This window comes from Penicillium concentricum (genome assembly GCF_028827145.1).
Source record: "Penicillium concentricum strain IBT 3081 chromosome Unknown utg000002l_segment0_segment0, whole genome shotgun sequence".
NCBI classification, from domain to species: Eukaryota; Fungi; Ascomycota; class Eurotiomycetes; order Eurotiales; family Aspergillaceae; genus Penicillium; species Penicillium concentricum.
The window spans coordinates 8,437,728-8,461,629 of record NW_026622755.1 but is presented as its reverse complement, the minus strand read 5'-3'; the positions used below and the strand labels follow the sequence as shown (position 1 = coordinate 8,461,629).

Here is a 23,902-nt window from a genome sequence, read left to right as displayed (position 1 = left end):
TAGACCCAACAGAGTAGGTAGGCTAGTGCTATACTTGTGCCAACGGGTTTACTCGCTTTTTTTTAGCACATCACTACATAAATACCTACGGAGGATGAGGTGGTACTATCGCGAACTTACAACCTTTCTCATCGGGCATCTACCTAATACAAATTGCCACCACACTAATTTCTTTGCGGGATGAGATGGTGGGAGACGTTTTTTTGTTTTTTTGTTTTTTTGGTTTCTCCTTTTTTTTTTTATTATTATAGCCCCTAATTATTGTGGTCCTATTGTGTTTATAATAAACGAAAAGAAAGAATTAATAAAGAAATGGCATAATATGATTGAGAGACAGGGCTAGGGAGAAAGGGTTCAAATGCTGCGAGCCGCGTTGGTGTCCAGGATACAGGGATGTAGGTAGTACACAGCTCGGTATGTCAGCATGCGCATACTGTTGGTTGTTCAGCTGGGCACTACTGCGTTTGGGCATTGCATTTGTACCCAGGGGTATATGCCGATCGACATATCGGTCAATTTCGATCTTGACCGGGCATAATACTTTTGTGTTGACTACCGCGTTCTTCTAGATAGACGACAGGCTGGTTATGAAACCATCCTATAGAGGAAGTAAATGTTGAATTAGGTTATTTAATAGACTGAAATGATTTAGAACAGGTCAAGACCAAAGCGCTGCAGTGACTGCTTTATATATGTTGTTCTATTATTTGGACAGGGAGCTGCAAATATATAGATCTAGAATATATATATCGACCTCTAAACATTTCCCATCTACCCTTTTATCAACTACACCAAACCTCGAGTAGTTCAAGAATGAAATCAAATAAGATTGTCTATTAAAATACACATGTCCTCACCCACCAAAACAATTGTGCCAGGGCCAGACCATCTGAAAACGCCGCTCGAGTCCCCGTCCATCTTGATGCATTGTAAAAACAGGAAAGAAACGAACAGAAAAGAGTTCCAAACGCCAGCCCACCAGTCTCGAGAAACCCCAAAGAGAATCAAAGGAATGATCCTACGAGATAGAGCCTTGACACCAACGACAAAGGAAAAACTCGTTATCAAAACACGGTACATCAACAAGGTTCGCCTGCAATAGCAGAACTTTTGGGAAAGAAAAGAACACAGGTGCCTAAGCAGGCCAGAAGGCTTAATGTGACAGATTTGGAGATTCAAGGTATGACATGTCGTTTCCCAGGAAAATGACTCCGGATAACCTGGAAAAACATACCCGGATGGATACCATTTGCGCCCACTTAACCACAATCTGCAGATGTTAAAACATACGTCAAAAAACGTGGTAAAAGCACAGATCACACCTGCTCGAAATTCACTGCAGCACAAGTTGTGGGGCTGGATTTCGATAGTGATTCCAGAATGTATCCAAAACGGCAATCAGATGTTTGCAGACTCAAAAAAGGGGCCAATAGAAAGTATATTTGACAAAGACACATGTTTTTCACACTGTTGCGCTAGAAATTCATTGCTTTTGGTTGCTTCCACGCTGAGGCGAAGGAACAGGGTCAGGGTACTGAGATGTGGTCCCTGAGCCCAAGGGAGGAAGGCGATTCAGCGATGGCGATGACATCAGATGCTGACCATTGCCCTGGTATTGATGAGCCTGGTGTAGCATTGAAGCATTCTCTCTCTGTCGGCGTTCCTCCTGCTCAGGAGTCATGCATTTAACAGGTGGAGGGATCGGAGCATCTGGAGAGCTACGACCCATGAGCTTCGGGCTCGGCTCCAGTCTGCGGATGGGCGGCAGGACTGGTGCGCCCGCCATGGCACTGGCAGTAAGCGGACGAGGTGACTGCTTAGTTGGGCTGATCCCCGACATAGCCATGCCGTGAGAACTTTGAGGAGGCGAAGAGTGGTTGCCGTTGGGCGTCGCAGCAGAGAAAGACGGGTAGTGATTAGACATCGATGGCGTGGCTGCATGACCTGACTGCGGACGAGGAGTCTCGAAAGAACTCCACGGAGATGCTGTGTGGCTTGGAGCAACAGACGGGAAGCCCGCAATAGGGCCAACATCAGGGTTGCCCTGTGTAGGTGACATGGATGGTTGGTTTTGAACAGGACTTTGAGCAGAGTGAGAGGAGGAGGGCCGCACAGGGAACGATCCAAAGGGGGGAGATGAAGAGCTGGCTGCATAGGCGGCAAAGGGTGCTGAGAGGAGGATGGCTGCGGGTGCTGCTCCATAGCGGCATGCAGCAAGCCATTCATACCCTTTGGCGGAGAAAAGGGTGGACGAGGAGGGCTTGAAGATGGAGTGTGATCTGTGTGGTGGACCCGGCGCTGGGGAGATCGAGGAGGATAGAAGTTGCCATGACCAATAGCGGACGAGTGTAGAGTAGGTTGTGTTCTTGAGGGTTCTTTTTGAACGTTGGATAGAGCTAGATGTGATTTCTTCACAGGTGAAGGCGGAGCATGATCTTCGTCATCCTCCGCCTTCTGTTTCTTACTCACCGGAGGAGCAGCCGAAGGAGATGCTGAAGCGCTGACTCGGAATTTGAGGGGTGGAAGTTTGGGCCTGTTGGAATCTTCCTCTTTTTGCTTGCAGTCTCGGCAGACAAAGTGAAAGTCTTCCTTTTCGGCCGCTTGCTGTGAGATACCAAGACACTTGCTATGCTGCCAAACATTGCATTTTTCGCAGGCAACACTATGACTTCCGTCATCCTGGGACCATGTTAGATTAGGGCTGCCAGGTGCTTGGAAACTGGAACTCACCAAATTCTCGCCATACACTCCACAGCCAGAGCAATCAAATACCCACTGGTCATCTTGGGCAAGCCCTGCCAGATTCTTCTGGGATTTCTCCAGATCAGCCTGGAGGTTTCGGGCAGACACCCTGCTTTCACCCCTTTCGATTCTTTGTTGCTCCTCCTCGATCCTTTCAAGCTCCGCCTCATGCAGCAGTCGCTTCTGTTCACGATCTCGGATGCGCTGCTCTCGAGTCATTGTACGCGACTGTCGATCTTCTTCAAGCTGATGTTGCTTCGCCTGCTGCTTACGAGCCTCGGCCAGGTCGCTCTCACGCTTTTGGGCAGCTTCAGCAGCATCTCGATCCTGTCGTTCCTTTTCTTCCTTGGCGGCAAGTCGGCTGGACCTCTTAGCACCTGCAACCAGCTGTAGGTTCATAAGCTCCTTTTCACGCTTCTGGCGCTTGCGCTGCTGCGCTTCCTCTGCCTTTTCGAGGATAGGCAGGACATGCTCAACAATGCTATCGCGTAAGTATTTCTCGTCCGCGTCCTTGGTTTTTTGAAGTGTATCTAAGAAAGCCTGGTATTCCTCGAGTGTGACAGCCACGCACTCCCACTTGAAAGGGTCTTCAGCAAAGGCTGCGGCGGCATTTGCATCGTTGGTATCCTTGCTCTCCTCGTCGGAACCCTCTTCCGCCGCTGCCGTAGAGGTACGCTTTGACGTTCTCGATACTCGAGAAGACCGGCTCTTTGCCTTCTTCTTGGGACGCTGGCGAGGTGGAGGCGGAGGAGGGTCGGTGCGACGGTAAAGACGGTTGTCATCTAGTACATAGTATGAACGCCCCTCGCGGTCCCAGCCAAACTCTTCAATACGCTGGGGAAGGTCAGTATGCGATAGCCAGGAGCCAGAGTAGTACGAGAGCTCACTTACCCATTCTGTCTGCTCGGTTTCCTTCTTTTCAGGCATCTTGTCGCGAATGCGGTCCGGGTTCCAGAATGTCCATACCGTCAGCTGGTGGAGGACATGAATCTTGGTGAAAACATCGAAGTGCAAGAACTTGTTTGGCTCTTCCTCGTGGCCGAAGGGATTGGTGGTATTGGGTGCTTTCGCATTGTACTGGCGTCGGGTGTACTCATCGAAATTGTCGAAGCTGCCGACACAGTAGTGTTAGTGAAACCGCCCGGGATAGCAAGAAACCTCTTCCAGTATACATACGTAAGACCGCGATGCGACGAAATCCATTTAAGGAGACACAATCCAATCTCTAGTAGTTTATGAGAGGGCTCGGGTTTGAGGCATTCGACTTCTAGGTCCTAGCGTGGGGCAAAAGCTATCAGCCGTAATTCAACCAAATAAGATGTGCTGGTAGATCCTCTCATCAATGCGACACAAAGCGCATCATTGATCTCATCTCAGACGACACTAATAGACATACCTCAATCCCAAACTCCTCGTCAATCTTCATGACCTGGCCAAAGATGGCAATGTATTGCATGAGGCTTGCAAATGCCCAGTTACTCCTGAGCTGTGAGAGTAAACCAGGTTCTTCTGGTGCTTGTTGCTCGGCCACCGAGACGGCCTCGGAGTGGGTGCGCTTTCGCGATCCCATCGCGGCGGGACAACCGTCAAGGCCGGTTTTCTCGGAGGTGTCCAACGGAGGGGTTCACTAGAATGAAATTTGGGTGGAGATGAAAGCCAGAGGAGAGTCTAACTTTCAAATGAGAAATTTAAGCGTGAAAATTGAAAAAGGGCCTAAGAAATATGAAGGTTGAGTCTGGGCTTTTTTTCGTGTCGTGAGGCAAGACGATCAGTAAGGCGGCGCGTCAAGGACCACGTCACGTGATTCGATGCGTTTGTCGAAACTAGCAAGGGGAGAAGTTGAGAATTTAGAGCTAATTTTATCTTGTCGATCATATAATTGATCTTAATTCTGAAGAAGATTATACAATGAGATTATGCAAACAATAGGAAGATCGAATATTCATGAATCGGAGACAAGTACATTCATGCTTTTGAGAACAGTCGCATATACACAAGAGAAGAGAAAAATCAAAACAAAGCGGACGCCTGGATCTTTGGATATCTCTCGCTCAAAGGTCTATCTCACACAGAGCAGTTGGGGGTCGTCAAAGACGAGGAGAAAAATGCACAGACGACAGCGCCAACCAGAATTCGCGCCATGACAGAAAAGTTCCGTCGAAAATGAAAATCAATGACAAAAGTAAAGAAGCATATTTCCCACAAGCAAAATGCAAAACAAAGATAGAAAAAGAAAAAGGAAGAAAGGCACAAGAATACATTAAACCTCCCCCCAACGCAGATCACCGAACCCTCAGGAAACCCAATATAAATGCGGTAAAGAGAGAAACAACCCGGAATGAAGAAAAAACAGATTTGGATCCGATGCCCTCAATCGATGACATACCTCACGCGCTGGATCCATCCAGTTCTTCAATCACAATTTTGCGCCTTGTGTCCGTTAATCGCCAGAAGCCTTTCCCATGCATATCATAAGGTAAAATATTTCGGGAGAAAGAAACAGATGCTTTTCGTATGTTACATGGTTGCCGGGGCTCCATCCGAGACGGTGTCGGACAAGTTGATAAGGAGTTGAGCCAGGCAGCGCTTGGTGGCTGCATCGTCACGGAGGACGGAGGAGAACGTGGCGTCCCGTAAAGGTTCGGGGAGGCATTGCCGCAAGGCCTCTCGGGCCCGGCTGTTGTCACTGAGACTGTATCTTTCTGTTAGAGACGCCCACGAAGAGGGGGACCACACTAGGACTTACCGAAGGAAGCAGCGCACAACATGCTTGAGAAGGCGGACGGTCTGTTGCTCCACCAACTGAGTGACCATGTTGCTCAGGACAGTGCCCACGGCATAGAATCTTTCATATGTCGCGCAAATGTAACCCAAACCAATATCATCAAGAAGAATTTTCTGTACGATAAAGATAGCAACGGTTTTGCTCAGTTCCGATCCCGTCTCCATAATGCGAAGGCAGAGAGGGATGATCTCCGTAGTTAGGAGGAAGTTGATCACGTCAGAGGAGTCATTCTTCACCAATGCGCCGATGACGCCCAGCGACGTTAGTCGGAGGTATTCGAAGGGACGAGACTTGGAGGTGGTGTTGAGGAAGGGATAGAGGAAAAGAGGGATGTGAGCTGAAAGACGAGGACAAATTAGCAACCGATTCTGCATGGGTCATAGTAGATAGATTGCTCACCGTTCAAGAAAAGAGTGCGGGTCTCATTGTGGGATGCGACGCATTGCAAAAGCGCCAGCGCATTGCAGACTCGATTTGACGCGGCGGCAGTCAACTGAGAAGGATTCAAGAGCGGATATACCGAGATAATTTCTTGAAGGAGTGCAGTCATGACACCTGCAAGTTTCCGACCGTTAGTTTATTGTAGACAGGGCTGGGCGCACGTTGGGAATGGAGCCATACCAAAAGAGTGCCAGATAACCAGAGCCAGTTCGGGGACCTGTTCACGTTTCTTGCTTAATTCCATCAAAGCAGATTCCCTTCGAGCTGGATCCAATAGCTCAGCGACCCAAATGAAGACCTTGCGATTCTCCTCACTGATTCCACCATCCATGGCGGAGACTGCATTTGACATACCATCTCCACCCATGCCGCCGGCGCCACCGGCTCCCTGCGCGGGATTTCCAGCGCCGTTGCCGCTCATGGCAATGCGGCCATAGTGTTGTTGCTGTGCTGCGGCAGCAGCAGCTTGGACCTGGGCATGCTGTTGGGCGACCAGGGAAGCGTGCTGCTGCTGCGACTGGTGTGGGTGCGGCTGAGCCTGATGGTGCTGTTGTTGTTGCTGATGCTGCATCCACGAGGGATCAGCCTGGGGGTATTGATGTTGGTGGGAAAAGACGTGTTGGGTCTGCGCTTGAAGCATGGTGGAGGATGAGTCGTTTCGGAGACTCGTAATACTCCGAAGGATCGGAACTCAGGCGAAGCGACGGCAAAATGGGGGTTGGGATAAAGTTGGAATGAGGTTAATAATGTCAGGAGTTTAATCCTGAGACTGAAATCATTGATGACTGAAGACAAGTTGCAAGGATGGTGGTGGAATGGGTGGAATGGGTCAAACAGGTAGAACAGAGGAGTGTGGAGGAGGGAAAAGGCGGAAGTGAAGGCGGGGAGGTAAAGTGCCTCCCCTAACTTTTGTGTGGTCTTTTTTGGCCTTGGGCATGTCTCTCTTTACTGTCTTACTATATATTCTATAATGATTTTTCTCTTCTATCTTTTATATTCTTTTCTCTTTTATCTCATTTAACTGGGATTTATTGGATTTACGTACCTTGTGTCAAACCTGCATGGCATCCGAACAGAGCACATTGTTCCTGCAAGTTGTTTGCTTTCTGCAGCCATTTTGCAATTTCCATGCGCCAGTCACTCATAGTTATTTCATGCCGGTGCCCGTGGGCCAGCAATTATACCATGTCAATACTTATTAGACAGCAATAAACAAGTTTAAGAATCATATCATGTCGAGTTTGTGCTCATAACGTCATATGTACATCGTAGTGTGCCATAAATCTCTCATATCGACATCGAAAACAAGGCAATATCGTCAATCCTAAATCAAAACCAAAAACAATCATCGTGCAAATCGTAGTCGTACATTAGTCACGTTATAAATCCAGCGCCATAAATGCATAATCAAACCAAGGTTGTCGAAATGAAAACCCAAGGTCAAAGAGAGACAGAGTTCTTCTCACATCAGATATCATGGACGGTCAGAGCGAGTGCGCGATCGTCGTGACCGTCGCGTATCCCTAGTTCGTCTGTCAGAACTTCGGCTACCTGTAAAAGAAGAAAGGTCAGTAAAGGTTTTTTTGTTGGTCAAGATATACGGGGGCAGACGTACTCCCTGTGTTCGAGTAATAGTCGGAATAATAGTAGTATGAACTTGGGTAGGAGGACTCGGTCTTGTCGTCATCATGCTCTCTATCTCTCTTCCTCTTCAATCCCAAACACAGAGCAAGAGCACCAATGATAATGGCAATTGTACCCAAGCCCCATTTGGAGTCTTTCTTCTCGCTAACCTCACTGCCTCCCGCGGCTGGTTTGGCGCCAAACCAAGTTCGCCGGCCGGGAGGAGGAGGAGGCCGACTGCCATGCGAATGGTGAGAATGGCGCTCTTCAATATAGGTTGTGTCCTGTCTGCGGCGCTTCTTGCCGATGCCGAGTGCTGCAAGCAGGCCTTCCAAGATGCCCTTGAAGCAGACGCAGGCGCAGAGGAGTAGCAATAAGAACGCACCAACGATACTGCCGATGACGATTCCTGCGATGGCGCCACCACTTAGTCCGCTGCTGCTTGTGGCTTTGACCCCGATCAAAGCTGCCCCATCCGTTCCAACCGGCGCTGTGAATCCCTCCGTGGTAGTAGGGGCTGAGGTTGCTGTTACGGTGCTTGCCCCATTGCTCGTCACTCGCACGCCCGGCGTGGCTTCTGATCCTGCTTCTGTTCCTGTCGCAGTCGCAACAAATGAAGAGCTCTCGGCGACACATTGGCCCGCGTCGCCAGCGGCATTCAAGGCGCATTCTTGTGTAGCATCGCAACAAGTCGAGCCACATTTTGTCTCACCGAGGTCGAATCTGCAGCTTCCCATGCCTGTGGGTGTGGCAATCTGGCTGCTCCATACAGATGTAATAGTTGTTAGATCGGTGTTGGTGAGCACGTAGGTGGTTGTGTAATATTCCCAGTCTTCACCACTGCCACCACCACTGCCATCTGAACAGACGGCCTCTTTGGCACTGTTGGTACTGCATGTCTGACCGGTCTCGCAGCAAAGCCAGTCGTTGTAGCCGCAAGGGTTCGCACATCGCTTCTCAAGTCTGTGCTCTTCCGTGACGTTTGCTTCTAATGCGAGCGGGGTTGCGGTTGTGTGGAGCGCGTAGTTGAGAAGTAGGGCAAGTGTCGAGAGCACCGGCAGGACGGATAAAGACCGCATCGCAAAGAAACAGTGAGGCTGCCTTTGCCGAGATTCAATGGTGAAATCACTCGAGTGGGAGATCGTAGTAATTTGGACTGGATGTTTCTCAGTAGTCTCACCCGTATACTCGAGCGATCTTTGTAGATCACCAGTAAACAAAGATTTCAAATATTTGAGACTTCAAGAGATCGGAATGTAGACAAAGAATGAATGAGAATGAGAAAAGTCAAGAGAGGAGAGTGTTCCAGTTTGTTAGCTACACAGCGTCTCCCAGCCTCTCTCCGTATACCCAACCACCCAATTTCCTACCAATCGCCTAATCCACCAAGGCTTTCCTATTATTTTCATGGTGGCTGGGGTTTCATATTAAATACATTTAACTTGATTCTGATTAGTCCAATACCAACTTTTCACCTCGAATAACAAAGCCCTGGGTTGCCTCCCCTGCGTCCTGTCAGAAGCGATCAACGGTTGAATGCAGGTTTCTCCACCCGCATGGCAGCAATCAGCGTTTTGTCCAACACCGCCTTTTTGATATTGTTATGATTCGGGTAAAAAGGGGTTCGACATCTATTACTCGAAAGGAGGAACACAATCCAATTGTGCATACAACATACAGAATATGTTAGGCAGCCATAAGTCCCATAAATCGCAAGTCACTGTCGGGGATATTCCGTGCCACCAATGGCAGCCCAACGATGAATTGCCCAATCCTTTGAAAGCCCTGGAGATCCGATAGAACCTACAGCCAGAGTATTGGAGAGCTGCTGGATCGACATCCTACTACTCCGTACAGGGGCTCAGATCTTCAAGGGACATCCCCAAAAGCGCCTCTACATCATATGCTAATGAAAATGCTTACCTGGAAGAGAGCAAAGACGGCGGTTTCTGCATGTTCACTCAATCGATGATCAAAGCCCCCAAGCGATTCATTCTAATGGAAAAGCATCACTATCTGGGCGACCCTACAATGCTTCTTTAGGAAATTCTCACTCTGTCATGCCACTAACTTGCTAGGCATATCGCTCTTTTTCTTGGTATGAAAATATCTCCAACGACTAATAGTGGCGTATGATTCGAACCCATTTATTGACCACATGGTCGCTTGTACGATGGCGCAAAACTAGCAATAGTGCCATCAACATGTTCGATCCCATCGGAGGTGCAGGTCCTGTCCGCTGTCACCCCCAAGGCCAGTGTCTCATCGTTAGACAGCTGGTTATATTAGGTCACCCATGGATGACGGGGCTATTCGCATCGCCAAAATTGGCCACATTCAAAATTAGCTTTGGACTATCCACGATCTTGCTGCCCGCTGGCTTATCAGACTTGGCCCTGATACTGAGCATACTGCCAATGCCTTGAGGTATTCTTAGCCTGCGCATGGGTTGAATTGGATTCTGAACCGGGCCACATAACCCAGCTGGCATGCAGACTGGATGTGACGGACTGGGCAAACCTCGCGATATCCTGAGAGCCCGAAGATCAAGACTCTTAACACCGGGCAAGAGGTGCCATGCAACAAGGGAATCCGAACATGACCAAATGTCACGGAGGGACTCCCGATGAAGGCTTGGTCATCTTTTAAGAATGTGTCGAGTGCTTGTGCTAATCAATTTTCCACCATTGGCAACGCCATCAATCCTCTTTCCGTGCCTGCCAGTCAATGGCCATGCACTGAGCAACAATATGTAGTCTAACTATTGAGCACAGTTCATATCAAATTGTAACCATCTGATCTATGCTCCATCACTAACCTGGAATGGACTCCCATTGGTCGCATCATCGAGACTGTTGGCCAACTCGTTAGCCTCAAATCGCCAACCAACATCCCAGACATGTGTTGCAATACCACCCAGTTATCCAGAAGCGGATCAGCTTAAGAATGTTCCTTTGCCCTTCATCGTTGAATTTAGGTGTAAACAATCAACTAGATGTTAGTACCAAGCATAAGGCTTACCTTGGAAAAAAAAAGGCATCTGTTTCTAGAGATCGTATTATCAAACTATCATTCAAATTCACAAATCCGTCTTAACAAACAACGCCATGTCCAAACATGTAGGCGGTCATTTTATGCCCAAAGTGAGGTTATAATGAACTGAACGAATAGATATTTTGCCCTTCGGGTCATATGGCCAACTAAAAATATACAGAGAAGATTAGCATGGCCCCTGCACTAAGGATGACACGCTCAATCAAGGAGAGGCTACCTATTTTTTTTCCCTTTCCATGCCCGTTATGGAGATATACTAATGTGGGTCTTTTAATGTCATCTAATTGGTCCTATTATTTTGGGAAATCACGTGGGTTAAGCCGACAGCCGGGTTTCGAACCCCGGGTTGGACGAAATGAAAGTGGGGCGGCTGTTCCCAACCATGGTCGAATAAGTGTTTATGAACGCCATGGCAGATCCATGTCGGGTACAAGCAGAAGGTTCATCTAATCAATCTACAATGCAGCGAATTTCTACTGAACCAGGCTAGATTGAAAGAGCCGACCCCTCAGGCCTGTCAAGCACCTCTAAGAGTCAAGCACCTCTAAGAGACATGAATTCCGCCAGCCCACACAACACATGGTAAATTGGCACCCAAAATATGGTCTCATGCTTGAAGCATTCCATGTCAAGAATACTCTATGGGAATGGAATGCGTACATAAAGATCTCCGGTATGGAGGGCAATAGCTTATATATAACGTAGTGTAATACCGAGATATTGGCGGAGCTACCACCCAAACCCAATATATATCATGAATTCCAGGAGGTTTCTGGTTGCTCCACATGGTGATAGAAAATTCACAGGGGAGAAAAAGGATATACAAAAAAAAAAAAAAAAAACGCATTTCAAATATCGTTTCAAATCCGTGAATCATATAAACATCCCTGCAACCCCAACTGCCAGCCCAAAGACCAGATCATGGAGACTCGACATCCGCACAGGAGAGGCATCATTCCCAGCCGCGTCCGCATCGCCAGTCTGAGTCGCAACGCTGTCACAATACCCCAAATTAATACCATGGCAAGCATCTGCACTCAAGCTCGAGCAAATGGAAGTCGCCTGCGACGCAGCCGTGACAGCCTGGACCGTCTTGCCCTCCCCAGCGCCGCCAATAGTGACGCCGTAACGGCCCATCAGCGCGCCAGTGCACTGTGTGTACTCAGACTGACACAGGGAGTAATAAGACGAGCAAGTGTCGGCATTTTTGAAAGCGGTCGGGACGACAACAAATGGGTATGCGCCGTCCAATGTCGACCCGGTGACGGACGCCGCCTGGCCCTCGGAAGTGGGGGTTGCGGTTGCGGCGTTAGGAAACATGAAGGCGGTGCCTGTGCCTGCCGTCTTTGTGCCCGTCAGACTGCCGGTGCAGCTTGCACCACTCGCGCAGCAAGCGATGTTGTTGGCGTCATCGCGTGAGCAGTTTGTTCCGTGCTTACAACATGCATTGGCGTTGCCCAGTTCGGTGCAGGGAATGAAGCCGCCCGGGCAGTTGTTGTCGGCTCGTCTGAGAATCCGGAGGATTTCGAAGGCTCGCTTGTTGGCTGTGGCTTCTTGTGCTTCGGTGAAGGGTGCTGTCTCTGTTGAGCGCACGGTCGAGGTGAGGAATGTGGCGGCAATCCAGATCCACCAGGAAGCCCGCATTCTGGGGGTCTGGGGGTGGGGGTTGGAATGGTCGATTTGGAGGAATTGAATTAAGGCTTCGTTTGATCTTGGGTGAGTTTAGTGGGTTATTCTCATGCTTCGTTTCGTCGTTGGAGGCGTTATCCGGGGTTGGGCTTGGATGTCAACAAACCACTTAAAGGAGTAAGATTAGCTTTCATCGGTCGCGAGGGATATAATTGAAGACTCGGCACTTTAACATACCAGGATACCTGCTTCCTGAAGATTTGAGAGATTCTAGAAAAGATCAGGGCTTAAAGAACAAATGATGTAGTTCACAGAGTCAGGTCACAAATCTCCACCAGGATGCCCCAGCAACCGCAGCCCGACCCTCTAGACCCGAAGTAAGTCAGGTTATATTAATTTTTATATTAATTCTATTAATGGCCGGGGGAGCACTGGTAATATGTATTAAAACAATTTCAATAATTACTAGAACATAATCTGTAAAACAAAATGTGGGACACAGTTTAGACCCTACTGCAGCTAAATTAGGCTGATTGGGTACGTTCCTACGGTGAGGTCCCAATGCCAACACGATGCATGATATGTCTTGGATCACTACTTTTTACTCCGTGGACACGGAAATTCAATATGCAGGCTGTCATAGTTGCTCTTGTACTTCCAAGGTCGATAAGGTCAGATATTCGATCAGCAATGTACCGATGCCTAGGTGGACAACCCTGGAGTCCAGGTAGTAGCATCTTCATATTTCAATACATCATTTATGGATGTCACCAGTCAGGAGCAATCCAATAATCCATATAGGCACTATCCGTATGGAATCCATCAATTGTTCCCTCCACACCATCTCTTCCAACCGTCCAAACACCACTTTCTACTAATTCTATCCACCGATCTATCAACCTCTCCAATCTTCGAGCCTGCCTTTCACCACCAAATGGATGAAAAATGCCATGTTGAAAGAGCCGTGAGACAGACCCTGGCAAAATTGTTGTTCCATCACTCATTTTCGCTCCATTGTGATCCTGGAAAGGTAGTAGTAGACGGAAGCCCGCCTCCTCACTATCATATTGGCACCGGCGTACTGACTCACTATACAGCCCCATAGGAATAAGATCATTCTCGTTGAATAATACCTCGTCTTCTGGCCCAAGGAAAAGCCATCGAATCTCCTTCCCAAAACTGACTGTGCGGCTGCTATCTGCAGCCGCGAAGAGTAGCACGGGCGGGATATTCTTGCCCCATCCCTCCTGGTCGCGAGGCACCCCTATAAACCTCTGTCGAGCCGTGAAGACCATTATCGTGCGGAACCTCCAAACCGGGCGCAATGGCTTTAAAATGGGGAGTCTTCACCCTCGTTAGAACTGAACGAATAAAGCACTCCTCCGGTATAGACGCCGCATCAAGTTCTACGTCCGTGAAAAGCGGCGCATCTCTAGAGATAGACAAAAGCGATCCAGAAGGCATTCTAGCTTCGATAGCCGCCGAGTAGCGATCTATAGCAGCCACAGTACTATCGACTTGACTAGAACAATATGGAAGCCAAGACCAAAGGCCGATTTGCGAACGAGAACTTGCCAGTTCTTCGGGCGCTTCGCCCTCTGGTGAACCGGCCGTGATTTTCCCGATTCGAAGCATATGATTCCAGTTGGTAAGGATCGTTTCCAATGGGAACCACATATCCTCATGCGTCTATCGGCTGCACGCTATCCAGATTCTCAAGCGTCATTGGGAGGGCAGCGCGATGCAGTTGTTGGTCATAGACGACGCCGACACAATGCGAGCCCAACTCAAACACAGTGCCATAAATAACAACAAATCGTTCTAGATCGTTTAGATCGTTGTCCTCATCTTGAAAAATTTCGTCGACCAACTCCATTGTAATATCATTCACCCAGTAAAAGAAGCTAGGCTCAGGCGAGAATACCGAATCTAGGAAGGAATTCACTGATGGGTGGAGTCGTTCGCGCACAGCCTGTATATCTTCGTTTGGGAAAACGAAAGCTTGACTAGCTAGCTCATCGAGATTGGGTGTCTCCTGTCTATGGCGGGCCATCCAGCCATACGCAACCAGGTAGTTGTGTAGCCTCGCACATCGCTCGTAGTCAAGAGGGCCACTGAGGCGCGCGGGATTGGCCTCCGACACCAGGGCATCATCAATGTTGAGGATTTGCTGCGGTGTTGTATTCATGGTGAGTTGTGATAGTGATACTTAGAGGGGACAACATTGAGAACCAATAATTGCACTGCAACAATGCGGCGCCAGACCCAAAATGGCAAAACTAACCAGAATAGGAAATTCACAGATACATGTAGTGTCCACGGGTACCCCAGTGTCTGACATGTAAGGGGTGCTAGCCCTGGAGGTCGGAACTTAAACTTTTCTTCTTTCTTCTGAGCTCTTGTCTTATATATTCTTGTCTTAATTTGTTTATTGATCCTTACACTAGAACCTCAACGTGTCATGGCTTCCGACAAGTCCCCCAACATCCCTGTCGTGGATTTTTCCGGCTGGAACACGGAGTCCAGTCGTCAGCGAATCGCGCGAGAAATCGTCGCCGCTTGCAAAACAGTGGGATTCGTGTATATAGTCAACCACTCATTGCCAGAATCGATGTTAGACGAGGCATTCAACTGGTCAAAGTCATTCTTCGAACTACCACAAGACGAGAAACTCAAAGTGCCCCATCCAGAGGGATGGGCGGTTCACAGAGGGTACTCTTGGCCCGGACTGGAGAAGGTGTCACAGGCGATGAGCACCGGTATCGACGAGGAAAAGGCGAACCAGCTGAGGGAAGTTACAGACATCAAAGTGAGAACCCGCTGCGTTTGTTTATGGTCTCGTACCTTCCAATCGGCACTGAGTTTATCTATTGTATAATATAAATCCGAGCTTCATTAACCTGCCATAGGAAAGCTATGACATAGGAAGTGACGAAAATACCACCCAGCCTAATCAATGGCTTCCCGAACACAGTCTCCCCGGTTTCCGTGACTTCATGCACCGCTTCTACTGGGAGTGTTTCCATGTCGGAGGGGAGGTCCTACAAGCGCTTGCTGTTGGTTTGGAGCTAGATGAGAACCATCTGCTTGAGAAACACTCGGGTCATAATAACCAGCTGCGCCTACTACACTATCCGCCTGTTCCGGCAGAAGCAATTGAGACAGAGCGTGTAGCCAGATGCCCCGCACATACAGACTGGAGTTCGATCACCTTGCTGTTTCAAGATGACTGTGGTGGGCTGGAAGTCAAGGATGTTTCGTCACCGGGAACATTTGTCTCTGCAACACCTATCAAGAACGCAATTGTGATGAATGTGGGGGATCTTTTACAGAGGTGGAGTAATGGTATGTCGCTTGATATGCTCCTACTCTGCTCTCAACCGCTGACTTGTATAGATCTTCTGAGGTCGACCAGCCATCGAGTCACTTTGCCGCCTCTTCCTGATAAATTCGAAGGAATTGATCGTATCACCCGTAGACGGTTCTCTATTCCGTATTTCATGGCACCGGATTCTGACTCGGTGATTGAATGTATTCCATGTGTTGGAGAAGGTGCTGCAAAGTACGAGCCGATCACACAGGCTGAATACAACCAAATGAGGGCTTCTATGCAGTACTGATAGGAATTTCAATCATTGGCTCACGTTTCATTATTATTCAGGAATAATCCCATTGGTCACTCTTCCCTGATTCGTCTAGAATTGAAGCCATTGTGCTCCTTCCAGCTTTCTTTTCCGTTTCCCCTCCTCGACTCTCTTGTGGAACATCAACCTTACACCGTATTCAATATAGGCCTGTAACTTCCAATGTACTTCTCATCTGTCTCTTTTGAAGATCGAGAGAGCCTTTACCCAAAAAGTGATTCCATACTTGACCTTGGCGCCGATCACTCCACCTGACTAAGAGCCAATCTTGGCGCTCGCCGAAATGGATCAAAGTCGCGTCCCTCATCAGGACCAGGACCCCGACCGCGTGGCCACCATGTACGGCGAACTCGGCAACAAATTGGTACGTGTGCTATAGATTTATCCTGCTCCTGGGTGCTTACAATCCCAACCCAAACACCGACCGCCAAATAGCGCAAAAGAGAGAACACAACCCGCTGACCAACATCTTACCCGCGATAGGTCCAACATGCCAAACGCACCCAATCTCTCGCCCACTTACCCCCCTACCAAACTGAGATCGTGCGCGCAGTGACCCGCGAAGTCCGCGATCTCGACCGTGATGTCACCCGCCTCCTAGAGCCCTTCGAGGGCGGGTTCAACCCCTCCGCCGACCCAGCTATCGCTTGCGCGCTACTCGTCGATCACCTATGCATGCGCAGGAACAAACGCTGCCTACTCGCTTACCACCGCGTGCGCACAGAGAAGCTCGAGGAGCTGTGCTGGACGGGAGTGGATATCCTCGAGCAGCAGCAACCGTCCGAGGACAGTGGGGCGACTCAGCACACGGCTCTTGGGGATAGCGGGCATAGCTCGTTGAGTCCCGAGGAGGAGGAGTATTTTCGCCAATACGGGGATATGCTTGCTGCGTATAAGGGCCAGTGGACGGATGTCGATCTGACGGGGACGCTGGAGCCGCCGAAGGATTTGTTTATTGATGTACGGGTGTTAAAAGATGCTGGTGAGATTCAGACAGAATATGGGTATGTTTTTTTTTTCTGGCATTTTTTTGGAGATCTGGTGGCTAATTCAGGTTTAGTGTGATCAATTTGACCAAGAACAGTCAGCTCTATGTTCGTCAAGGTGATGTGGAACGGCTGATTGCTCAGGGTTTCCTAGAGCGGTTGACTTGAATGTGAGTCGGGACTACCTGATATGTTCGGGTTCTATATGAGTACAAGAAACATGAATTGGCGTTGGCTATCTACAGTGGTTTTATGAAGGGACCATGTACTTTGAGATACCCCCCGCCGTTAGCGTGTCTAGACCTAACGGCCAAAATGATGATTTTCTGCATTGCAATGGTGTGACATAAGTAAGGTTGTGCATGGCTGCTGGTTTAATCTATGGATTTCTTTTTCGAATTTATTCTCCAGGGCTAGGTTAGCCTATGGTAAAAGGTCAATTGGGGCAGGGTCTAGATGCAGTTAGACAACCACCCTGGAAAGGTGAGAAAGAAATAAGCTACAGAAGTGTAAGATGCCCGGAAAATATTGACAAACGATCATACCCGTGGACAGCTCATTGGCTTATGGCGTTATGCAAGGAATAACGGGCTTATACTACCAATGCCGATCATACGTATCTGTGTCCGACTGCGGAGCTGCAGCTTACTGCGTACTATTTCGATTTGCATATTTAATTTCAGAAGTTAACTTAGTCGTGCTAGTTGAGTTAGTGCAAAGTTAGCTCAAGTGAAGAGACAGGCCTTATAAGGAGAGGTTAAGTGTTTTTATCCACATGGCGGTTTCCCTTAGTTCCCGCACAGACCATCTCCCTCTATCTTCATCTGTATCAGTCCGGATCTGGTTTAGCTTGACTGTTAGGAGATAAGGGACGTTTAGTCAAAAACTCCGGTACTTCATTCTCTATCTTGTTGCTAATTCATATTTGTGTTGGTAACTCTCTTTTCTATACATATAACTCATTAAGCCCGCTGTGCAATGCCCATCTCGATTGCGTCATTTGTTTGTCTAAACGGTCGCCCCATGCGCTAGTGGCCCCGTTCATCTTCCGGATTTCTTGACTTTTTCGACTCCATCACTTGGTAATTGCGCGAAACATGGCGGTGCTGCAACCTCGCGGCCGTCGCGACTCTCGTGCATCAGCGCTGTCACGCAATCTATTGTTTGACCGCGACATCCAGGGTAACGCCCCGTCAGAAACGTTGGTGGAACAAGCAAACCTAGGCAGCCCGCCCGGTCCAATGGGAGCGGAATCATCCAGTTACAATGGATCGACAACAAGAACACCAACTCGTTCATTCTACCACCGGTCCTTCAATAGCAATATGGGTGGGTCATTGTGCATGATGTACTGCTAGAGACACCACGCGATTTTTTTTACTGACCATTTGACCTATCGTAGACCCGGCGCATTATGCTTCAGACGGTCTCCGTGACCAGACCGCAGAGCTCGCTACCTATGGCCTTTCGCTGAATAAGAAATCCATCTTGAGGGACGGGCCCGGCTTACCTCCCAGCCTTGATATATTCCACGGCAGGCAAAATTCTGCAAGTCACTCCCAGGATGAAGCTACAAGCTCTCACCATGCCGCGGGGGAGGCATTGTTGGAGCCGGGATATCCCTCTATCGATCCTACTTCGCCTTCGGGCTCTTCAGCCTTGACAGAGATGATTCGCCGTCCATTGAAGGATACGGAGGAGGACCAGGTCACGCAACCCGGGACCAATGATATCTCCTCTCCCCCACTACCGAAGACCTACGAGGAACCCGAAAGAGACAATGAGCACACCTCGTTATTATCCAAATCACGATCCAAATCCACACAACATTATGGAAGTGCAGGCGACGCCGAGAACCAAAGACCGGCTGTCAAACGGTCTCCAACCCTAATAACGAAAGGAATTTCATCTGCCACTCACTATACCCGGATCTTGTCGAACCCAAAATCGTGGGATAGGCGAGCTATATGGAAAGAGGCTGTGGTATACCCCGCCAGTCTGGTTCCTGCCGTATTGCTGGGACTACTTCTAAACATTCTTGATGCCTTATCCTATGGAATGATCTTGTTTCCTCTGGGAGAACCCCTGTTCTCTCACCTAGGAACTGACGGTATCTCGATGTTCTATGTCAGTACCATTATTTCCCAAGTGGTATTCTCATGTGGAGGCTCGATCTTCAAAGGAGGAATAGGAAGTGAGATGATTGAAGTAGTACCCTTCTTCCACCAGATGGCTTTCACCATCATGAATTCGATCGGCAAGGACAACCCAAAATCAGTGATTGCAACGACCATCCTAGCCTTCTCGGCCAGTTCAATTCTCACCGGCTTGGTGTTCTTCTTAATGGGTGTCTGTGGGTTGGGCTCACTCATTGGCTTCTTTCCCCGTCATATTCTCATCGGGTGTATCGGTGGCGTGGGCTACTTTCTTCTACAAACTGGAATCGAGGTTTCAGCTCGGCTTCCCGGGTCTTTCGAGTACAATCTCCCTACGATCCAGAAACTTTTCCAGCTTGATACTTTCCCTCTTTGGATGATACCCTTGTTCCTTGCAATTGGCCTTCTTGTTCTCAAACGATTTGTTCGCTCAAACTTCCTTGTCGGTGGATACTTCATTGCTGTTGCTGTAGTGTTCTACATTGTCATTTTAAGCGCCAGGATCTCTATGGGTGCTCTGCGCCACAATGGATGGGTCTTCGATGCCCCATCTTCGAACAATCCGTGGTATCATTTCTATACTCTTTATGGTGAGTCTATTGGCTGCAATACTTTTGGTGTTGCCATGCTAATTCGTTTCAGATCTCTCGGCGGTCAATTGGACTGCCTTTGGTGAGACAATCCCGGCCATGTTTGCTTTGACCTTCTTTGGTGTGCTTCATGTGCCCATTAACGTACCTGCGCTCGGCATATCCACCGGTGAAGACAATCTCAATGTCGACAGAGAGCTCGTGGCACATGGCGTGACGAATGCACTTTCAGGATTTGCAGGAAGCATTCAGGTATGTCACCGCCATTTATAGAGCTGTGATTAATGCGCTAACGAAAGTAGAACTATCTTGTCTATACCAATAGTCTTCTCTTCATCGCAAGTGGCGGATCATCCCGGTTGGCCGGTCTGATGTTGGCTGCAGCTACTGCAGGCATCATGGTCATTGGCCCAGTCATAATCGGCTATATTCCTATTATGGTTGTCGGTGCCTTGATTTTCTTGTTGGGCATTGAGCTTTTGCAAGAAGCATTGGTGGACACATGGGGAAAACTCACCCGCCTTGAATATTTAACCGTTGTCATCATCGTCGTTACGATGGGCGCTTGGGACTTCGTGGTTGGAATCTTCATTGGCATCATTTTGGCCTGTGTGAACTTTGTGGTTCAAACTTCTCGCAAATCCGCCATTCGAGCAACATTCTCGGGTGAAATATCTGGTTCGACCGTACGACGTCCTCCTATCCAACAGCAATTCCTACGCGAAGCTGGACAGCAGACCCTGATCATCAAGCTTGGTGGATACCTCTTCTTTGGAACCATCGTGAATGTCGAGAACACCATGCGTGGCCTGATCGAGGAGGAAGCTTTCGACCGGCGTCCCATTCGATTCCTCATTCTCGACTTTTCTCGGGTCTACGGGCTCGACTTCTCAGCCGCAGAAGCATTCACCCGCATCAACCGTGTTCTCCGAAAGCGCAACGTACAGACAGCTATCTCCGGCTTGAATGTCGAAGGTGACGTAGGCAAGTCCCTACAAAACGTAGGACTCTTCGAGCCAGAGTCCGGCGTGCCCATCTTCGAAGACCTCAACTCGGCGCTTGAGTTTTGCGAGAACAATTACCTGAAGGTTTTTTACAGCCACCAGGAAGCACTCACTACACCCACCGACCCAACTGCAGACTCTGAGCTCCCTGAAGTCCCCGCCTCAGTCCCCGTGCCCTCAGGACCTAAACCCACCACCCTAACTGACAACGTTGTCAGCTCACCCCGCCGTCAATACCTGCAGCGTGTAGCGACCTCAACCATCCAAGCCCACGAAACAACAATGATGGCCTCCCCCGCATGGTCCGCTATGCGCCAACCACTCCCCCTCCTCCTCCAAACCTTCCAAGGCCTCTCAACCGAAAATGAAGACTTTTGGTTCCCCGCCTGCGCCTACTTCTCCCGCGAATCCTACATCGCTGGCACAGTCCTGTACCACGAAGGCGACGCCCCGCGCGCTTTCTACCTCCTCGAGTCGGGCATGCTGCGCGCTGGCTACGACCTCCCGCAGGGCCGCTACTTCGAGCTCATTGTCGCTGGTCGACCGTGCGGCGAACTGCCATTCTTCAGTGATACGCGCCGCACGGCGACAGTCAAGGCTGAACGCGATTGTGTGGCTTGGTGCTTGACGGGGGTGCAGTGGAAGGCGCTGCAGGATAAGGAGCCACGCATTGCTCGTGAGCTGTTGACTGTTAGCTTGAAGTTGACGACTGAGCGCATGGATAGTATCACTTCGTATGTTTTGACAATGGCAGCTTGATTTTGTTTTCTTTGCTTGTTCGCCTTTTGCATCTAGCTTGGTGGTTATCTGAGCGAGTTGGGCCTCGTTTTTAATGTTCATATTTCCCGGCTCTTTAGTTTACATATTCATTCGTACATAGCAGCTGAAGCATGCATGGATACTGATATTCTTTACTATTGTACAAATTATCCCAGTGTGAGATAACGTCACTGCAATCGATCCGCCGACGGTCGAGACGCGGATGTCGACCTCATAGTTAGTTACCTTGGATCGCAGGGGATCTTGATTCCTTACATGTCAAGCCCTTCATTTCAGTTTCATTCACCAGCGCAAGAATATTTTTCAAAATGCGTGAGACGACGCCAAAAGAGATCTCCCTTGAACAGTTGGGAGATATCCGAGCTCTTCAAATACAGATATGTGGAGTGGGGGAAAGATTTCCCCAGTGACGATTTTGCTGTCAGTATAAGTAAACCACTCGAGGTGGAATACGCACTACGGCGGTCTCCAACCCAGTGCGCCATAACAGATTTTCCCATAGTAAATTTTGACCTAGCCCACCGTCGGTTTTCTATTCGACATACAGTTCAATTATCATAAGAATCGCCGGCCGCTTAGGCCTTGTGCAGTCTTTTTAGTAGTCTTTTTAGTAGTGTCCTCATCCAGACATGTTACTCTTGTTTGCCACCACTATATGCAAGAAGTCTATAAAGAACCCCTACGATGGTCAATTTTATCCCATTCCTTGCCATCACTACACACTGCACATCTTTCCCCTTTCACATATTGGTTGCAATCGTCCATCCATGAGCCATCCAGACAAGATGGAGGTAACCTGGCCACAGTTATTCAAAAGCGACTTTCTCAATCCCGATGTACTGAATGCTACGAACCCATATCCAGTCTGGGGCTACGCACACGGTGAGTGCAGAATATAGGTGATTTGGTCTGGTAACGGCAGTCTATTGAACCTTCATAGGACCTATTCCAAATAACAATCCTGATTGGAAAATAATACCGACGACCCAAAGTGGATATATAGGCACTAAACAATTCACAACTGCTCTTACTGCTAATAGGCCACAAGCCCCGATGGTTACCCTGAATCGCTGTGACACCATAGTGTATCATATGAGTTCCTCAATGTATTGTTAGATCTAGACTAACCAAAATAGTTGCGATATCTTGGTTCAAGACAATCAGCTATGCGAGGCGAGTTTCCACCGGCAGCGCAATTTCAGCATTCATGTTCGTAGAGCCCATACTGGTGCCGGTGCGTGTTCTGTTGGTTTGAACTCTGTACATTTAGAGTATATGCTGATAGTGTATAGCCAACCCGCCAAAGCTCGGCCCCGTGACCGCCGAGGAAAAAACTGCTGGAAATAACGCGAGAAAGCGTTGGGTTTTGATGGGAGGCTGGCGTGATGCCCTCTATATGAAAGAACCCAAGAGGGAAATTATTTCTGCCACTATGATCGGCTACTATTGTGATGCGTTAGAGGAAATTGCCTGGGTCTCTTCTGTTACTCTCCGGTGTGGTCAACTACCGAAGCATATACTGACACATTCTACCAGGCATACCGATGCCCAGTTTGCTGCAGAGTATGGAACCCAATTTCATCGATCCGGGTACCGAGATTCATCTCATGCATTAAGATACGTAGGTAGATTGCTAACAAGACTCCAAGAGAAAGTATGTTGACAATATCAAGCGCAGGAACCATCATCCTGGAAATCGAGTGATGCCTTTGGTTGCACCATCAACGCCCGGTGGCGATGACTCTGTGAAATCCACTAGATGTGAGCAGCCTACCCAGACTGAGCCCACATCTGACAATGACCCCGATGTCAACCCCGATTTTACATCTGGACCTGATTGCGAGATTGTCTCCGAGTCTGTGTCTGAGTTTGACTCCGAGCCTGAGGACCAAGAAGAGTGGCCGATGGACGCCGTCACTGATATCTTTGCTGGGCTGTATCTACCGTCAAGCAAATTGGACGCGGCATATGGACCTATGCCCGAAGGAATGGACAGAGTATAAACGAGGAAGGAAGATTGTAGCCATTAGATCATGCGTTGCACACCTGATTGATCACTGGGGAAACCAGTCTCTGAGCAAGCTATCTTAAATGTGTCTGAAAAGCCCCAGGTCTGTTTGATCGAGAGCATAAATCGAGTTGAATGTTTTATTGGCACCTAAGGTATACAAACGAAACATTATGAAAAACATACGGAGTACGTTGTACAGAGATCAGTATTTTCTATTTTTATATGAAGAGAGAGTGATCCTGAGCTAAAGCTCCCAATTACGGCGAAATCAAAATTGTAACTGAAAATCGGTGACCGGCAGGTCATAAGCATATCCATACCAAACACAGCTTTGGAAGTTTCTTATTTGACTACCTTGTGATGTCTTCTGAGTGGTCCTTTCAGATATTCTGTTTAGATGTCGAGATATTTCTCCCCCTTTTCGGTTTTATAGGGAGACGAATATACATACCCGGTA

The 23,902-nt window shown here is 48.7% G+C and overlaps 10 protein-coding genes across 10 annotated transcripts; 4 read left to right on the top strand and 6 right to left on the bottom strand.

Annotated features, from left to right (window-relative positions):
* Nucleotides 1–1,483: 1,483 nt before the first annotated feature.
* N7517_006945 (putative PHD finger domain protein) lies at nt 1,484–4,312 on the bottom strand (the record flags this gene model as incomplete). Its single annotated transcript, XM_056724675.1, has 6 exons — nt 1,484–2,184; nt 2,229–2,679; nt 2,731–3,576; nt 3,634–3,853; nt 3,919–4,016; nt 4,139–4,312. 6 exons carry the CDS (start codon nt 4,310–4,312, stop codon nt 1,484–1,486), a joined length of 2,490 nt encoding a protein of 829 aa, XP_056580925.1.
* A 947-nt stretch (nt 4,313–5,259) lies between these two features.
* Nucleotides 5,260–6,608, bottom strand: N7517_006944 (Rcd1-like cell differentiation family protein; the record flags this gene model as incomplete). Its single annotated transcript, XM_056724674.1, has 4 exons — nt 5,260–5,434; nt 5,489–5,864; nt 5,927–6,082; nt 6,149–6,608. 4 exons carry the CDS (start codon nt 6,606–6,608, stop codon nt 5,260–5,262), a joined length of 1,167 nt encoding a protein of 388 aa, XP_056580924.1.
* Nucleotides 6,609–7,435: 827 nt separating this feature from the next.
* Nucleotides 7,436–8,670, bottom strand: N7517_006943 (uncharacterized protein; the record flags this gene model as incomplete). The annotated part of the gene is made up of 2 exons (XM_056724673.1): nt 7,436–7,515; nt 7,584–8,670. 2 exons carry the CDS (start codon nt 8,668–8,670, stop codon nt 7,436–7,438), a joined length of 1,167 nt encoding a protein of 388 aa, XP_056580923.1.
* A 2,848-nt stretch (nt 8,671–11,518) lies between these two features.
* Nucleotides 11,519–12,289, bottom strand: N7517_006942 (uncharacterized protein; the record flags this gene model as incomplete). Its single annotated transcript, XM_056724672.1, has 1 exon — nt 11,519–12,289. The coding sequence occupies one exon, from the start codon at nt 12,287–12,289 to the stop codon at nt 11,519–11,521; it is 771 nt and encodes a 256-aa protein (XP_056580922.1).
* Nucleotides 12,290–13,041: 752 nt separating this feature from the next.
* On the bottom strand, nt 13,042–13,951 carry N7517_006941 (uncharacterized protein; the record flags this gene model as incomplete). The annotated part of the gene is made up of 2 exons (XM_056724671.1): nt 13,042–13,602; nt 13,625–13,951. The coding sequence occupies 2 exons, from the start codon at nt 13,949–13,951 to the stop codon at nt 13,042–13,044; spliced, it is 888 nt and encodes a 295-aa protein (XP_056580921.1).
* A 4-nt stretch (nt 13,952–13,955) lies between these two features.
* On the bottom strand, nt 13,956–14,462 carry N7517_006940 (uncharacterized protein; the record flags this gene model as incomplete). The annotated part of the gene is made up of 1 exon (XM_056724670.1): nt 13,956–14,462. The coding sequence occupies one exon, from the start codon at nt 14,460–14,462 to the stop codon at nt 13,956–13,958; it is 507 nt and encodes a 168-aa protein (XP_056580920.1).
* Nucleotides 14,463–14,735: 273 nt separating this feature from the next.
* On the top strand, nt 14,736–15,894 carry N7517_006939 (isopenicillin N synthase family dioxygenase; the record flags this gene model as incomplete). The annotated part of the gene is made up of 3 exons (XM_056724669.1): nt 14,736–15,083; nt 15,184–15,619; nt 15,671–15,894. The coding sequence occupies 3 exons, from the start codon at nt 14,736–14,738 to the stop codon at nt 15,892–15,894; spliced, it is 1,008 nt and encodes a 335-aa protein (XP_056580919.1).
* A 307-nt stretch (nt 15,895–16,201) lies between these two features.
* N7517_006938 (DNA replication protein PSF1) lies at nt 16,202–17,072 on the top strand (the record flags this gene model as incomplete). The annotated part of the gene is made up of 3 exons (XM_056724668.1): nt 16,202–16,282; nt 16,402–16,922; nt 16,979–17,072. The coding sequence occupies 3 exons, from the start codon at nt 16,202–16,204 to the stop codon at nt 17,070–17,072; spliced, it is 696 nt and encodes a 231-aa protein (XP_056580918.1).
* Nucleotides 17,073–18,001: 929 nt separating this feature from the next.
* N7517_006937 (sulfate transporter family protein) lies at nt 18,002–21,413 on the top strand (the record flags this gene model as incomplete). The annotated part of the gene is made up of 4 exons (XM_056724667.1): nt 18,002–18,233; nt 18,307–19,650; nt 19,703–19,902; nt 19,953–21,413. The coding sequence occupies 4 exons, from the start codon at nt 18,002–18,004 to the stop codon at nt 21,411–21,413; spliced, it is 3,237 nt and encodes a 1,078-aa protein (XP_056580917.1).
* An 806-nt stretch (nt 21,414–22,219) lies between these two features.
* Nucleotides 22,220–23,437, top strand: N7517_006936 (uncharacterized protein; the record flags this gene model as incomplete). The annotated part of the gene is made up of 5 exons (XM_056724666.1): nt 22,220–22,316; nt 22,375–22,540; nt 22,571–22,668; nt 22,727–22,997; nt 23,113–23,437. 5 exons carry the CDS (start codon nt 22,220–22,222, stop codon nt 23,435–23,437), a joined length of 957 nt encoding a protein of 318 aa, XP_056580916.1.
* Between the last annotated feature and the right edge of the window lie 465 nt (nt 23,438–23,902).